The 15,182-nt window shown below is 39.9% G+C and overlaps 2 protein-coding genes across 5 annotated transcripts in view; one reads left to right on the top strand and one right to left on the bottom strand.

Moving 5' to 3' along the window:
* NUDT5 (nudix hydrolase 5) overlaps window positions 1-8,181 on the bottom strand; it is a 37,208-nt gene extending 29,027 nt beyond the window's left edge. Inside the window, exon 1 of one of the 4 annotated variants that reach the window (XM_053665800.1) lies at window positions 8,032-8,181. The gene's annotated coding sequence lies outside the window, so the exon portion shown is untranslated. Of the gene's footprint in view, window positions 1-8,027 lie in introns of all 4 variants that reach the window. The other 3 variants (XM_037155191.2, XM_037155190.2, XM_053665799.1) reach the window with 3 other exon arrangements.
* Window positions 8,182-8,508: 327 nt separating this feature from the next.
* The window catches only part of CDC123 (cell division cycle 123), a 51,395-nt gene continuing 44,721 nt past the window's right edge, over window positions 8,509-15,182 (top strand). The window contains exons 1-2 of the mRNA XM_037155198.2: window positions 8,509-8,656; window positions 12,740-12,811. Coding sequence (XP_037011093.2) covers window positions 8,583-8,656; window positions 12,740-12,811 — 146 coding nt within the window. The 5' untranslated portion in view covers window positions 8,509-8,582. The remainder of the gene's footprint in view (window positions 8,657-12,739; window positions 12,812-15,182) is intronic.

Here is a 15,182-nt window from a genome sequence, read left to right on the forward strand (position 1 = left end):
AATTCGAGCTAAATGAACTCTGAAACTATAGAATTAAAACACATCCATCCAGTCTGGTAGGAGGAGCAGAGATGTGGAACAAGCTGGTCCAACATATACGTGTGATGGATAAAAATCTGGAAGGGATCTCTCCGGAGAGAGGAGTCCCAGCCCCACACCAGGCCCTGCAGCCCAAGGTACCAGTGCCAGGAAGGTAAGTCTCCATGACTTCTGGCTGCAAAAACCAGCAGGGATTGAATCGGTAAAAACGTCTGGCATCCCAAGCAGTTCCTCTTAAAGAACCCACCCACAGACTTATTCAGACTCACTCCCTCTGAGCTCCAAAACCAGGATAGCAGCATGAAGGCACCAGTGGCATGCAGGAAGAAACTGAGGAGTCCGGCATCAAGGTGAGAAATGGGGAATAGCTTTCTCCCAGACAGGTGGGTAGCGCCGCACAGCTGGCAGGGTGCTATATCTGAAACTATATCAACCTGGCTAACACCGTTTGCAACCTCTGTCTCCCATGAGGCTCCATCCCACCCAACTTAAAACCGTTAATAGCTTTTCCACATGAATGGCTGATCTTGGCTCAAGCTTCACAGCATCCTAAATCCTTTCAAATGAGCAACTATTGATCTCAGTGAACTCCCAGCCTCCTTACCTCTTGTTAAGTGGCCCCAGGCCTGGCACTAGCAGCAACCAGCCTAGATTCACAGCTTGGCTCCACCTGGGAATCTCCAAGCCCAGCATAAGTAGCAGCCATCTTAGACTGCTTTATAGCTAAGGCATGGTGGCCTCCAGCAAAACAAAGGTGGGGGCTGACCTTGGCCTGCACCACCCAGGAAATGCCAGGGCCTGTGCACCCAATGAACAGCTACAGACCAAGTCAGAGCACTACCACCCTGCCCCTGCACAGCTGACCCTCCACAGAGAGTGGAGGTTGATGGTCAGTGATCATAGCCAATCCTTGCAACTGACTGGCTTAGAAATCTCTCCCATTGACCTGTCACTAGCAACCAAGGCTCAACTACAAGAGGAGGGTGTACTCACAGCCCACATTAAGGGTGCAGTTCAAGTACCCAGGTTGGGTGAAAGGGCAGGCTCTGCCACTGGACCCTATGGGACACCTACTATATTAGGTCGCTCTACCAGACAGTCATAGCAACTCTACCTAATACACAGAAGCAACACTGGGAGGCTGCCAAAATGAGGAGACAAAGAAACATGGCCCAACTGAAAGAACAGATCAAAACTCTAGAAAAAGCTAAACAACATGAAGGTAAGCAATCTATCAGATGCAGAGTTCAAAATACTGCTAAGGATGCTCAAGGAACTTAGCCCTAGCTGGCGTGGCTGAGAAGATTGAGCATCAGCCCATGAACCAAAGGGTTGCCAGTTCAGTCCCAGCCGGGGCACATGCATGGGTTGCAGGCCAAGTCCCTAGTAAGGGGTGCTCAAGAGGCAACCACACATTGATGTTTCTCTCCCTCTCCTCCTCCCTTCTGTCCCCTCTCTCTAAAAATAAATAGATAAAATCTTTTTTCAAAAAAGCAAAAATACCCTCATTATTTAAAAAAGAAAAGAAAGGATGCTCAAGGAACTTAGGACCACAGTAGCATAAAAAAGATCATCAGAAACAAAGGATATAGTAACTGAAATTAAGAACAATTTACAGGGAACAAAAGTAGATTGGATGAAGCCAAGAATCAAATCAATGATTTGGTACATAAGGAAGCAAAAAACAACCACTCAGAACAACAAGGAAAAGAATCCGAAAGAATGAGGATAGTACAGCCTCTGGGAAAACTTCAAGCGGCCCAACATTCCCATCATAGGGATGCCAAAAGGAGAAGAGCAAGAAACTGGGAATCTACCTGCATAAATAATGAAGGAAAACTTCCCTAATTTGGTGAAGGTGATAGACATCCGAATCCAGGAAGCCCAGAGTCCCAAACAGGATGGATGACAAGAGGCCACTCCAAGACACATCATAATTAAAATGCCAAAGTTTAAAGAATCTTAAAAGCAGCAAGAGAAAAGCATATAATTACCTACAAGAGTTTTCATAAGATTGTCAGCTGATTTCTCAAAACAAACTTTGTAGGCTTGAAGGGACGGGCGAGAAATACTCAAAGTCATGAAAAGCAGGGACCTATAGCCAAGATTGCTCTACCCAGCAAAGCTGTCATTTAGAATCGAAGGGAAGATAACTTCCAGATTAGAAAAAACTAAAGGAGTTTGTCATCACCAAACCATTATTATATGAAATAAGTCCCCTTTAGGGGACTTATTTAAGAAGTCCCTAAAGGGGACTTATTTAAGTCCCTAAAGGGGACTTATTTAAGAAAAAGATGATCCAAACTGTGAACAATAAAATGGCAATATACACCTGTCAACAAGTGAATCTAAAACACTAAGCAAACAAGAACAAAGAATCATGGATACTGAGAGCATTTGGATGGTTGCCAGATGGGAGGGAGAAGGGGAATGGGTGAAGAGGTGAGGGGATTAAGTCCAAGTAGGTAGTTACAGAATAGCCGTGGGGATATAAAGTACAGTATAGGAAATGGAGTAGCCAAAGAATTTATATGCATGACTCAAGGACATGAATAATGGTGTGGGGATTGCCAAAGACAGTAGGGAGAGTTGGGTAGAAGAAGCAAAGGGGAATAAATTGGGACAATTATAAGAGCATAATCAATAAAATACCACTAAAAAACTTTACATATCTCCATTTCTTAAAAGTAGAGAATTATGGTTTTAAAAAGTAAAGGTATCACTAGATGATACTGAGGGAAGAACTAGATAATCCGTAATATTCTCTATGAAAAGTCTTTGTAGTCTGGATTCCCAGAAAGTCTAGACAAAATGGTCCTTAACACCTAATTTTGAAGAACATAGGGGTCTCTCTGCTATAGGTATCATTAGGGTCAAAGAGGCCACTAATTTCTTGAGATTTACATAAAACTTTTAAGGCATCTAAACTACCTGGTAGGTCCCACAGGTTTACATCTGTATAGTGTCCACTAGGTTTTCAGAGGTTACCTAAGTTAGCTCAACTCAAATTAGGAAACAGTGTAATCAAAAGATCTAGCGCGGATCAGCAAATGTAGCTGTTTCAGACAAATATTTAAAATATTTAAGCTAGAATGTTAGAGAGCTAAAACACAAAATCAAAAGAAGCTTCAGGCCGAAATTACAGAAGGAAAAGTGGCAAAAAGGGCTTGGCTTCTTTGGGGTAATTACCTTAATGTAATTGGCCCCAAGGGAAAACAGTGTTCTGTAGCAATCTACTAAGTGTGTGAATAATAAAAAATGTGATTAAAGAGTGACTTCAAAGGTACAGTTTGAAATAGTGATGGAAAAATAAACTGTACTGATTCCCAAAATGTTCAGAATTATAAAAGCATCTCAAAAACACAAAATACAAAAAAATATATTATTACTTTTAACATCACTCTAAATGGTGTCATTTGGGGGCCAGTCACTACAAGTAACACAATGCAGAAACAAGTGAGGTTTCCATTCCTTGCTTCACACTCCTGTGGCCCTGACAGAACAGCTTTCCTAAACTTAATGCTATGTCGAGGTTTAAAAGTCAAGTTTAAGTTGAATTTTATCTATGCCAGTAGCCAGAATTTAAGGTCATCTACAATGTGTGCTATACTTAAAAGAAATACCCATGTACATAATGTTGAATGCTCTACTGTTTGAATTCACGTAGCCATTTTAACTGTTCAGTTTGAACAGTGAAAAGTCTATGGTGTGTCAAATGTATTTTTCCAGGACACAGGATATTGAATGCCTCTACAGTAGTCTTTTTAACCTTGAGAGCACGGACAGTTGAAATGTTTGAGTGTATACCAAGTGCAAATTGACCACTATGCCTGCCCTTCGGGATCATACTGTTCCACAAATAACCACACGGGTAAATGTCTACAGGGACAACGCAATACCTGAGTGCTTTAAATGAGGGACAAATCACATACAGTGGGGAGGAAGGGAAAATTGGACTTTTTAAATGCTACCACTAAAAGGCAGTTTGTTATTAACATGAGATTTACAGACCAAGAAGGCAGGGAAGGCATTCCAAGTAGAAGGTACCACCACAAAGTACACTATATGGGGGAAGGGATGCTATATGTGAGTTTGGCAAGCCTGGTGGTTCTCAAGCTTTCCCTCCCCAACCCCTCAAAAAACAAAACAAAACAACTCACGTGTAATGGATAATGTTACTATTTGCAGCACATCTCCAAAGGCTGATTTGGCTACATGCCTTCAAATTTGCAGGCAAATCACCCAACAACCTGTTAAAACTTTTAACTTCTACAACTCAGTCATTTTAAAAGAAAGGGTTTATCAGGCCACTGCTAGCAAAAAAAGAAGACTGGTCTTGGGGAATGGTATCTGTCCCCCCTGAAGCATATAGTGGTAGGAAAGACAATATGTCCGTCTTCCCTCAGAGACGTGCAAGTATTTATAGATCACATGGGGTGAAAGAGATGTAAGCCGTTCTAGAAGGATCCATCAATGCATTAGCTATAGACGCAGGATGGAGGAAGGTAAGGGGGGCTAGTTTCAGGATGGGCTACAGAGTCCGAAAGGAAGTGTAGGCTTCAGTGGATTCACTGTGGGAAGTAGAAGGGAAATTCATATGTAAATAAGCAGAGGCTTCTAGGATTCTACAGAGCCGGTGACTTTTGGATAATGGGATTAATAGCCACCTGGAAATTAATTCTAAATTCCAATAGATACGCTGAAATGTGAGCAGTCTTGTCAGTGCTGTTTCACAGCTATTTATGGGGTGTTTTGTCGATTTCTTATTCTCTGGAAGCTGTAATTGTAATTCAGAACATCTCAGACATTTTTTGTCAAACCCTAACTGGTATGCACCAAACTCTTGTTCCCATGTAAGCGCCTTTTGGAGTTCGCTCTTTCAATTTCCCACTGAAGGAATCACAAATAATATGTGATTATTTTTTCACAAAGTTGGATATTTCAGTATTAGTAATAACAGCTGTATTAAAGTTAAGTGGGAGTTAAGATTCAAGAAGTTAAACTGAGAATCTCAAAAGCCAGGCTGTGAAGTTTGCACTCAAGCTCCTTATTATTTTATTCAAATTACTACCATACTCAAATCTCAATGTGCAGTTTGCTGAGGTTGCAAAATGAAGCAAAATCACAACATGAAATTATACATTGGCTAGTCTCTCCCAGATGAAATTTGAGAATTATAAATACCATCTATTCTCAACCAAATAGAAGATGTAGGAGGTCAAATCATAAGCAAAGAATCTGACAAATGAAGGTCAGGCAGTTGGAAAAGTTGAATCACTGGGCAAAAAAATCAACAAGGCATTCTGAAAGAAATTAAGTGGGTGAAGATCAGTATTTGCAAAAATAATTTTATGACTACTGTGTTACAATCAAACATCAAATGCTTGGACATGTCTAAGATGCCACTCTACATTCTTTCAGAATAACAACTTAAAAAGCCACTAAATTTGGGGGATGGGCTGGGATGGGAGTAAAAGACAGAAAACTGTAAAAAAAAAAAAGCCACTAAATTTATAATGAAGAATCAATTAGTATTGTTCTATGTAGTAATTTTGGTTATAATCATGAAACTTTAAAGTGTAGTTTTTTAAGCTAATATTTTGATCAGTTCTTTTTTTTTGTACCATTTATGGTAAGATTTTGGTATCCATGTCACATGGATTCTCTTTAAGTGAGCTTTTCTTGGCTGATAACAATTATCCTCAGATAATGACTTCCTGTACTTAATTTGTTAATGATGGAAAGGCACTGAAAAAAAATCTTTTTGGCAGGTATGGGGTTGGATGGGCAGGGAAGGAATTAACATTTTACATGAATTATGCTACTTGGTAATTTATAATTGTTACACTGAGTTCTAGTCTGCTTGAGCAAGAGTGAACTGTTAATTACCCTTGGGAAATTTAATGGGTTACATTATAACCCTTATAGTAAAGAACCTCTTGGAATAGTTTGGCCTAGGGGGGGTAGCAGTGGCAAGATTTAATTTCTTGCAGATAAGACTTCATTCCTTTTCCTAAAACTCCTTCTGGGTAAGGAGTTTCCAAAGCTAATGCCAAGGAGATGACTTTAAGGACATTGGGACATCAAAGGAAGAAAGTGGTAGTGGGGAGGTGCACTGTTCAAATTTGGACTCCCTGAGTTTGAGATGTTGGTAAGATTTCCAAGTGGAGAAAATCAAACAGCTGGAAATATCCTAGAAGGATTAGTCATGTTATGGATTCAGAGAAGAAAAATTTTTTTTCATTATTTAATCTGTAAGTGCACAATAACACCCAATTATTAGGCTACCAACATTTTTTGGTATGCATGAGAAAAAGCAACTATTTCCATTGTTGTAAAGGTTTTATTGAAGAAACTTCATGAATATAAACACTTAATGGCTAAATGAAGACGAACACGGTGGCTAAAAAATAGTGAAAGCGCATTTTGCTGTCTGTATCCATTAAAATACTGGACCATCTGTTTGTAATGTTGATTTATTTGGTGCTGGATAAATGTGTTACAAGTTATATGAATCAACTGTGAGTAATACTGAAGTCACTGAACAACCTCCACACTCAAGTTTCCTGGGCAGTTATTACTGTATTACTCCTTCCAGAATTACTGTTTGGGGTTTCTACTTTCTCTTATACATCTCCTAATTCCTATTTTCAAGAGAAAAAGACCTTACCTAAATTCACCCTGATCAAGTGCTAACATTTCCTTTGCGGTAACTTGTTTACTCCTAGGTCAATCAAAACAGTATGTGAGTGATACCCCATCTGGGCATGAGGTCACTATTAGTTTGGCATCATTCTCCTAATGTATATGGAATATTGCTTCCCTTTCCCCCTCAAAACAAAAAGGATTGCATAATCCCGGACCTCAGAAGTATTTATGAATCACTACCGCTTCCCCCTCCCTCAACAAACATTGCCACATTATCATCTAGTATTTAGCTCTGCTTCGAAAATATCTTTTTTATCTTTTTAAAGTAATGCTCCCAACTAAACCCCTTAACCAGTAACACTTTTGAGAAAAACAAAACATGAAACAATGCATATGCCTGGGGGGGGAAATTTCTAATCCCAGGTAGGCAGAGGACCTAGTAATTATTCTAATGAATACGTTTCTAAAGATGCCTGTAGTCGGTCTCTTACCTTTCTAATTCAAAACTGTTTAGATGGACCAGTGAGTCGTGCAATTTAAAAAAAGGCATCCAAAATGTGCAGCTGTAAGGACAGGTGCCTGGGATAAGCCCGAGGCATGAAACTGTAAGAAGCAAGCGCTTGGTTTAAAAGGCGTTTTTCAGCTGGTAATAATTCCTCTTGAATTAATTTCTTTAATTCAAGAAACAAGTGAACTTTCTTAATGTTCTAGTTTCTAGTTGCCACCTGACACGTCATTGCAGTATAAGGAAAAGTAGTGATAGGGAGGGAAGAGGAGGGAAAAGGAATGATATTACAAGTGCGAGGTAGGATTCTGCCAGTCTTACGATTCCAGCATGGCATAGATACTAATAAAATCTGGCTTTCCTAGGCTGCTGACTTTGCGGGGCTGGTATAAATGAACTTGATGCTCAAAGGAGAAACCTCTCCCCTTTCTTCTATTCTCCCAAATGTACCTCGCCTCTTATACTTCCAAAGTCTTCCTCCCCAGGATCGTACAGATGAGATTCTTTCCCTATTTCTCATAACCCTCCCCCACGAAAGAAGCGGGGTCATTCCCCTCTTCTTTGCAGATGTCTTAACCACTACACTCAAATTAATATATAACTGCAATGGTTCCTGACTTGTGTACTCCCAGTAGCTCAAAGTCCTCTATTCCAGTTCCTGGTTTCCCCAAGAACTTGGCTCGCCTTCTCACGCGTCCGCTGCGGCCGCCCCCTCGCTGCCCCGGATGCGAGCCCAGAGCAAACACCGGGAGATGAGCGCGCCTGCCAGCACGCTCGTGTGCTCCCGCCCTCTACCCCAAATAATCTTGTACGTGACTGGCCCGCGCCCAGTTACCTACTCCAAGGTGTGGGGTGAAGGAAAGGGTACTCCTTTGGGAAGGGGGACGAAAGAAGAAAGCACAAGTCCAATGCTGCACGCTCCAGAGATGCCGGCGCCACTGATTGAGTCACGGCCGCGCCTCGCAGTTATATGAGGACTTCCCTCTCCCGGGACCCGTAGAACCTCAGCCAGTGACCCAGCTTTAAATGATTACCTTCCGGGGCAGTACGCATTTCCACCACCACCACCCCCCCCCGCCCCGAGAAAGCGGAGGCGTGCGGTTCTTAAAGTCCCCTTCTCAATACTTCAAAATTCCATTCCTAGGACCCAAACTGTGGGGGTGTGGTGTGGTGTGTGTGTGTGTGTATGTGTGTGTGTGTGTACACTAAAAGTACTCCCCACAATTCTCTGCAACTTTTTCTAGCACTTCCTTTTTGTTTTATGGACCGGAAAGGTCCGGTACCCAAAATAGCTCGGCCGGCATTTCCGGAAATGGAGAGGTGGGTTCCGGGAGGGTGCTGGAGGGGGATTGAGAGAGAGAAAGGGAGTGAGCACGGCTGCCGCTGGAGGATGAAGAAGGAGCATGTGCTGCACTGTCAGTTTTCTGCATGGTACCCACTGTTCCGAAACCTTACCATCAAGAGGTAAGACGGAGGGGCTATGCCGGGGCGATGGCGAAAGGGAACTGCGACATTTTGGGTGAATTCTATCTAAGAAAAAAAAAAAAAAAAAGGCAGGCCTTCTAACGACTGTATGGGAGCGCCTGGGCCAAGATCTCAACTTCTTAGTGGTATTTCAGGTGGGGAGATTAATGAAGTAGATCCGTATTTGCGGTGAGTTAGTTCTGTTGCTTATCAGAGTGTACTGAAGGAGGTAGGAGGATATGTAATGGTTCAGAGAAGGTCGGAGGCTGCTGAGTAGTCGTTTAAGCCAGTTTAGATTTAGGAGTTCATCAGTGTTTTTAGAATTACCGAAGAGGGGTGGTGATCAGGAGAACTGGATAGTCCCGGCTTTGCCACTTACTAGCCCACCGGGGGACTTACTTGCTTTCAGTCTCGTAAAATAAGAACAATGATACACACCTCACCTGAAATTATATTGTAAAGCTCCAGTGTGACTGTATATATGGAAGGCGTAAGTAAAGTGTAATCACATGTTGTTGGGGATGGTCACGTAACGCGAGAGGAAGCTATCTGGAAAAGTTGTGGAACAGTATTTGTTTTCTAGTTCTCTAGTCTACAAAAAATAGGAATCCGTCTCTATTTTTCAAGGCAAACATGGGATTAACTGTTTGATCCTTCACCCAGGAAAGTCAGGTATTGTAGGCAAGGCAGCTAGGAGAATAACCCCAAATGTTCAAAAGCAATCATAATATCTGGAGCACGATGCACGAGTACGCTTTCACTTTAAGAGGGATAGATGAAGAACTGCATGTCCGTGGATACTATTTTGTGTAATTTAGGCCAAGATTGCCTCTTATTTAGATACTTACTGTCTTTCGCTTTTCATTCTGCCCTCTTAGTGCAGAGTGTGAATACGGAGGGAAACAGTTTTGAAATTCAGGGGGGATTTAAAGAGCATAAGGAGATTATGCAAGGCAATTCTTTTCCATTCTGTTATTCATCCATAGAATCCTTCCTGTTACCATGGTGTACTGGAGGTTAGAGCAGCTCAAAGGAAGATAATCTTTGCATTTGAAGATGGTAAAAGTCACACGAAAACAAAAAGGTCTTTAGCAGCAGCACTGGACATTACCTCCTATCACAGAAGTAGTTTTATATGATATGCCAGTTCTTTATTACCTGGCATAACTGAAATAGGCTTTGGGTCTGAGGTGATGATAGATTTGTTTATTTTGGGTTGGTATGATATAAGGTATGTTTGTGAACCTGTCAGACATTTTCACACTGAGTGCACTTAAAACTGACATTTGCTTTCTCTGCAGTTCTTTTGTAACCACTGGTGTAGTTTTTCTTTGCCCTTAGCAGAAAATAGAATGGTTAAGAATTGGAATCTGGAGTCAGGGCCATCTGCCTGGCTTTGAATTTTGGTTCCACCAGCATCTTGAGTAAAGTGCTTAATCTCTCTAAGTCCCATGTGGAAAATTGAGACAGTAATAGGATTGTCGTGGGCATTAAATAAGATAAAGCAGTTAAAATGCTTGTCACTTTCTGGCATATAGGAAACAGATATGCTGCATGTTGTTACATTTTTTATTTAATTAACTGTCCATTGAAGCAGAATAATTTTAGTTCACTTCAAATATGTAACATTCATATTAAGCTGAGAGTGAAAAATAAACCAAGAGGTGGGATTTTCTGAACCGTCCATGACTAAGCTGTGTTTCCTGAAACCATTCTTTATTCTGTTTAAGCTCTTCAGTCTAATTGGTTCTCTGGTAATATCACTGGTCCTAAAATATGGCAGGATACCCCTCACAACCCAGGCTAATACGGTGGAATTGAATTAGTATTGTCATTGTTATTGTCAGCTTTAATGCTGAGAGACTGACTATTCTGGTTTTTGACTCAGCATTATTATCTGGTATTTATTAATTATGGTTCAGGGAGGTGATTAGCAGGTAAGAATAGAAGTACATTTTTTGAGAAGTTGTAGAACTTTGGCTTAGGTTTAAGAAAAATTAGCTGGAAGGCTTTGGGCCATCCACTTTTCCTTTCTAAACCTGTTTCTTTCCTCAAACATTCGAGTTATATTACTCTTGTAAAAGGCCCCTTCGACCTCTGGAGTACCTTGTCTGTATACAGAACTGTATCGACCTGGTGGCGTACTTTGTCATTTAATTCTTTTACATCTGCCAGTTAAGCTTCATTGGATTCTCGCCTGCATAATGTATTTCAATGACCAATTTATGCTCTTCTCTAACAGCATTACTTGTAAAGTATGCCTGGCAATGGCTTATTTATGACTTTAGTCTTTCAGGCACAGTTCCTTTCTCCTCCAAGTTTTGGTGTTATTTGGTATATCTTGGTACAGCACTTACCATACTATGCTGTGATTTTTTTCTTTTTCCCCTCACAGGCTTTGCATTCTTAATGGAATCACCTTAGTATCCTTCTTAACTTACTTAACATAGTGCAAGGTAACATCATGAGGATGACTTTAGAACTGTGACTATAGAACTTAGTGGCTCTTGAGAACTAAAATCTAACGTGATGTCAGCTAATATCTATGAGTTGTAGACCCTCAAATAGAAAGAATATGCAAATAATTCAGAATGGAATCAAACAGTAAGTGGATCCGCTGAGTCTAATCAAGGGGATGATCAGCCTGGAGAAAAAGTCCAGGTTCAAATCAGACTTGAGAAGTAGTAGAACTCAAAAATAAATGACATGGACTCCGAAATAATTGATTTGGGGAATGAGAGACTTTACTGATATAAAAGAGAGCTCTGTCTTCTCTCACTGTGGTCAAGGAAATCACAATAGACTCGTAGGAGCTGGTGTCCCTGCCAGTGTTTCTCGGTCTCAAGTCCCTGAGAAGAAGATAAATTTCACATTTTCTTGGAAAAGTTGTCTCTAATTCTATTGGGATGACATTATTACTTGAGAAAGTAAGTATCTTTAACCCCAGGAGAGCTAGATTAAATATAGAGGTGATGAAATAATTCAAACCTAATAGTTTTGTCTTTTTTCTAAGTTTATTTAATATCTTTAAAAATTTGCCATTTTGAGGATAACTAGCATATATATATATATATATATATATATATATATATAACAGATCAGCCTTGTGATTCCAATTTAAATTGTATAATTAGTTTAGAATGGTGATACGTTAAACTGGATAAGAAAATTTTTCACATTTTTAAATAGTATTGGAATATTTGCAAGAACCTTGGAATTTATTATACTTACAGGTCAGTTTGCTGGCTTCATGAGAGTTAAATACCTGGAAAGGCTTCCTTCTAATTAGTTGACATACAGGGGTGGCCAAAACTATTGGGTTGGCCGAAAAGTCCATTACTATTTTTCTGTATGCTGGCTCTAGTAGTGCTTAGTTGTCTGTAACTTCAAAAAAAAATCTTGTTAGATTGTATTGTGACAGCTGTCATATGAGTGTGCATTTTTTTAAACTTATAAAAACTGGGGAATTTTTGTGCAGCCATTTTAATATTGAAGATGGAATTAAACTGAAGCACAGCCAGTTAAAGAGCTTTGTTGCTCTGGTGATCAGTGAAGTATGAGGCCACCAAAAGACATCCACACATAGCATGTGTTCTTAGGCTTCTGTGCTCATTGCCAACCAAAGAATGGTTTCCAGAATCTGCCCTCTCTCCTGGAAGGTAGTCAAGTGCTGCTCATCTTCTGATGTGTTCGCTGCAGTTCCTGTGTTGCTGCAGTTGTCTGCTGCTCTCTGATTTCTAAAGGCTCGTAATCATTGTACTCAGAATTTTTTTGAGTTTGTTGCTTTCATACTGTGATTTCAGTCGGCTTCTTTGGATTTAGCTGACTTGTGTTTCTTTACCACAAAGACAATTGTGGTAATTTTATGGACCTAATTTAGCTTACAACAATATCTAATCATATTATTCTAATTCCTAGTCTACTGACACCAAATGTACGTCATTAACATTCCCGCTGCATATTCTAATAATGGGAACAAGTAATTAAAGTAGTGAGTTTGCAATGTTTTTCTCTCTGCTTATGCTTGGCCTTTTAAAATGATGCCTTTTCTGATATATGTGTCTCTTTCTTTTTTCTTTTTAGTGTCATTATTCCACTTCCTCAGAATGTGAAGGATTATTTACTTGATGATGGAACTCTGGTGGTTTCAGGAAGGTAAAGTATATCAGAAAAACATGTTTAATACTTTTATCATAAATAATATTATACTTATTAAATCTCAGGGATTGCCATATGAAATAAATATATTATTCATTTATTATAATTAAGAAATTAATTGTATATTAATTTATTATATTAATATATAATTAATATATTATATATATTAATTGGCACCTTCCTCTTCCTTCCCTTTTTTTCCTAGCTAAAAGTATGTGCTGATCTTTATTCTGTATTTTTGGTCAATGCTCAATTACTAAGATTTTCAGAATTGGGTACTTTCTTCTGTAATAATTGCTAGTTATGAAATTGGGCAGTTCCTTTCTCTCTGCCTTTAGAAAATGGATGTGATGATAACTATTCCTTCTGGAGATGGGGAGGGCAAGGGAGATTATCACCCTTTGGGATTCTTTAGTTTTTAAGATAAAAAATTCACATTCATGGCAAAGAGAAAGCTTTTCGAGGGCTTTTCATGTAGGTCCTTGGCATTTTGTTCCCTACATTTAACTCACCATGGCCCCGCCTCCACCCTGTCTGATCATATAGTCCCTCTATTTGTAAAAGGAAGAAGTTACTATACTTTAGTCTTTCCAGTGCAGACTTGAACAAGTTTAAGCATTATACAATTTAATGACATTCCTATGTGTTCATTCAGGTCTCTACTCGGATATCACGTTGTCCTAGCATGCTTCTGTCACCGTCCTTTCTAAAGTAGCCTAATGCTGACCCTTGCTGGTTATTGTACATCACTGTTTTTTTACAATTCTAGGTTGGAAATAATTTTCTCTTAGAGTTGTTCAAAAATTGTTTTGTTTTACTGTGGTACAATGTAGATAATGTAAAATTTACCATGTTAACTGTTTTAAAGTTTACAGTTTATGGGCATTAAGTACATTTAAATATTGTATAGCCATCACCACCATCTATCCCCAGAACTTTTTTCATCTTGTAAAATCGATAGCTCTCTGTGCCATCATTTCCTTGTCTGATATCATAGAACCAACCTCACAGGGCTGTGGCAGGGATAACGAGATAATATGTAAAATGCTTAGCCCAATGCCTAGTATGTTGTGTGCTCTTAAGAAGTACTAACTGCTCTCAGATCATCGTTCATTTCAGTCTGGACATTAAACAAACACACCAGTAAATATATAGGTGAAAAGTTGTGATGAGGCTGTGAAGGAAATGGGGAGGGCGCTGACATATTAAGTCACTGGGGGTGGGAGTGGGGCAGAGGATTGCAGGCAGGGTCAGAGAACACTCCGAAGAAGTAACTCATGAGCCTCTGAGATACGGAGTTTGGGTGGAACGTAGTCAGTTGAAGGGTGGAGGAAGAATCTTCCAGGCTGAGGTAACAGCATTAAGGAGGGCTCTGAGTTATGGAAGATCTTCACACGTGAGAAACTAAGGAGAGAGGGTCAGGTGGTTGGAGCATGGTAGGGGGGAGTGGTGTGAGACTCAGTCATTGAAATGAGAGGTGGTTAGGGTTCAGGTTGAGGTGTGTATGTGGGGGGTCATGTTAAAGATCCTTGAATTTATTGTGAGTTCAGTAGGAAGATATTGAAGGGCTCTGAGCAGGAGTGACTTCAGCAGATTGTAGTTTGTGAACGATTACTGGTTCCTGTGTGGGACTTGTAGACCTGTTCGGAGGATTGCATTGGATCAAGTGAGAACTGCTAGTGGCTTGAACTGAGATGGTGACATTGGAGCGGGAAAAGTGAATGGAGCTCATACCTTCAAAGTTTGGTGATGGCAAAGGAAGTGGCAAGAATTACTCTCAGTTCTTCTTCAAAATTATACGTATAATTTAGATGAGGTACATTTACAGTAACATGCACAGTTTTTGAAGGTATAATTTGATGAATTTTGATTAAATATATACACCTGTTTTACCACCACTGCATTGAGAATACTGACCATTGCCATGCCCCAGAAAGTCCCTTGTGTCCCTTTTTGGTCTGTCCTTCTACCTCCCACTTCCCACCCAGGTAAATGCTGGTCTGATTTCTGTCTCCATAGCTTAGTTTTGTCAGTTGTAGAACTTCATGTAAGTGGAATCATATAGTATGTGTTCTTTTGTGGCTGGCATCTTCAATTCAGTATAATGCTTTTGAGATTCATCTGTGTTGGGTTTCATCATGGAGTAGCTTTTTTCACACATGTCTTTTTAAAGCTCCACTTTTGTTTCTTGTTTGTGGGTTTAGGTCTATATCTCTCTAAGTATATCCCTTGCTGTCCTAATCTTTTTGTCTCCCTGAATTTAGATAGTAAGTTTGTTGAATGAGTGTGTATGTTTAAAGTATTATTTATAGAATTCCATAGTTCCATCTGTTACTATACTATGTGAATGTTTTAGCTCTTTTGTAGT

The sequence above is a fragment of the Artibeus jamaicensis genome, unplaced genomic scaffold (genome assembly GCF_021234435.1).
Source record: "Artibeus jamaicensis isolate MK-2021 breed Jamaican fruit bat unplaced genomic scaffold, CSHL_Jam_final contig_426, whole genome shotgun sequence".
NCBI classification, from domain to species: Eukaryota; Metazoa; Chordata; class Mammalia; order Chiroptera; family Phyllostomidae; genus Artibeus; species Artibeus jamaicensis.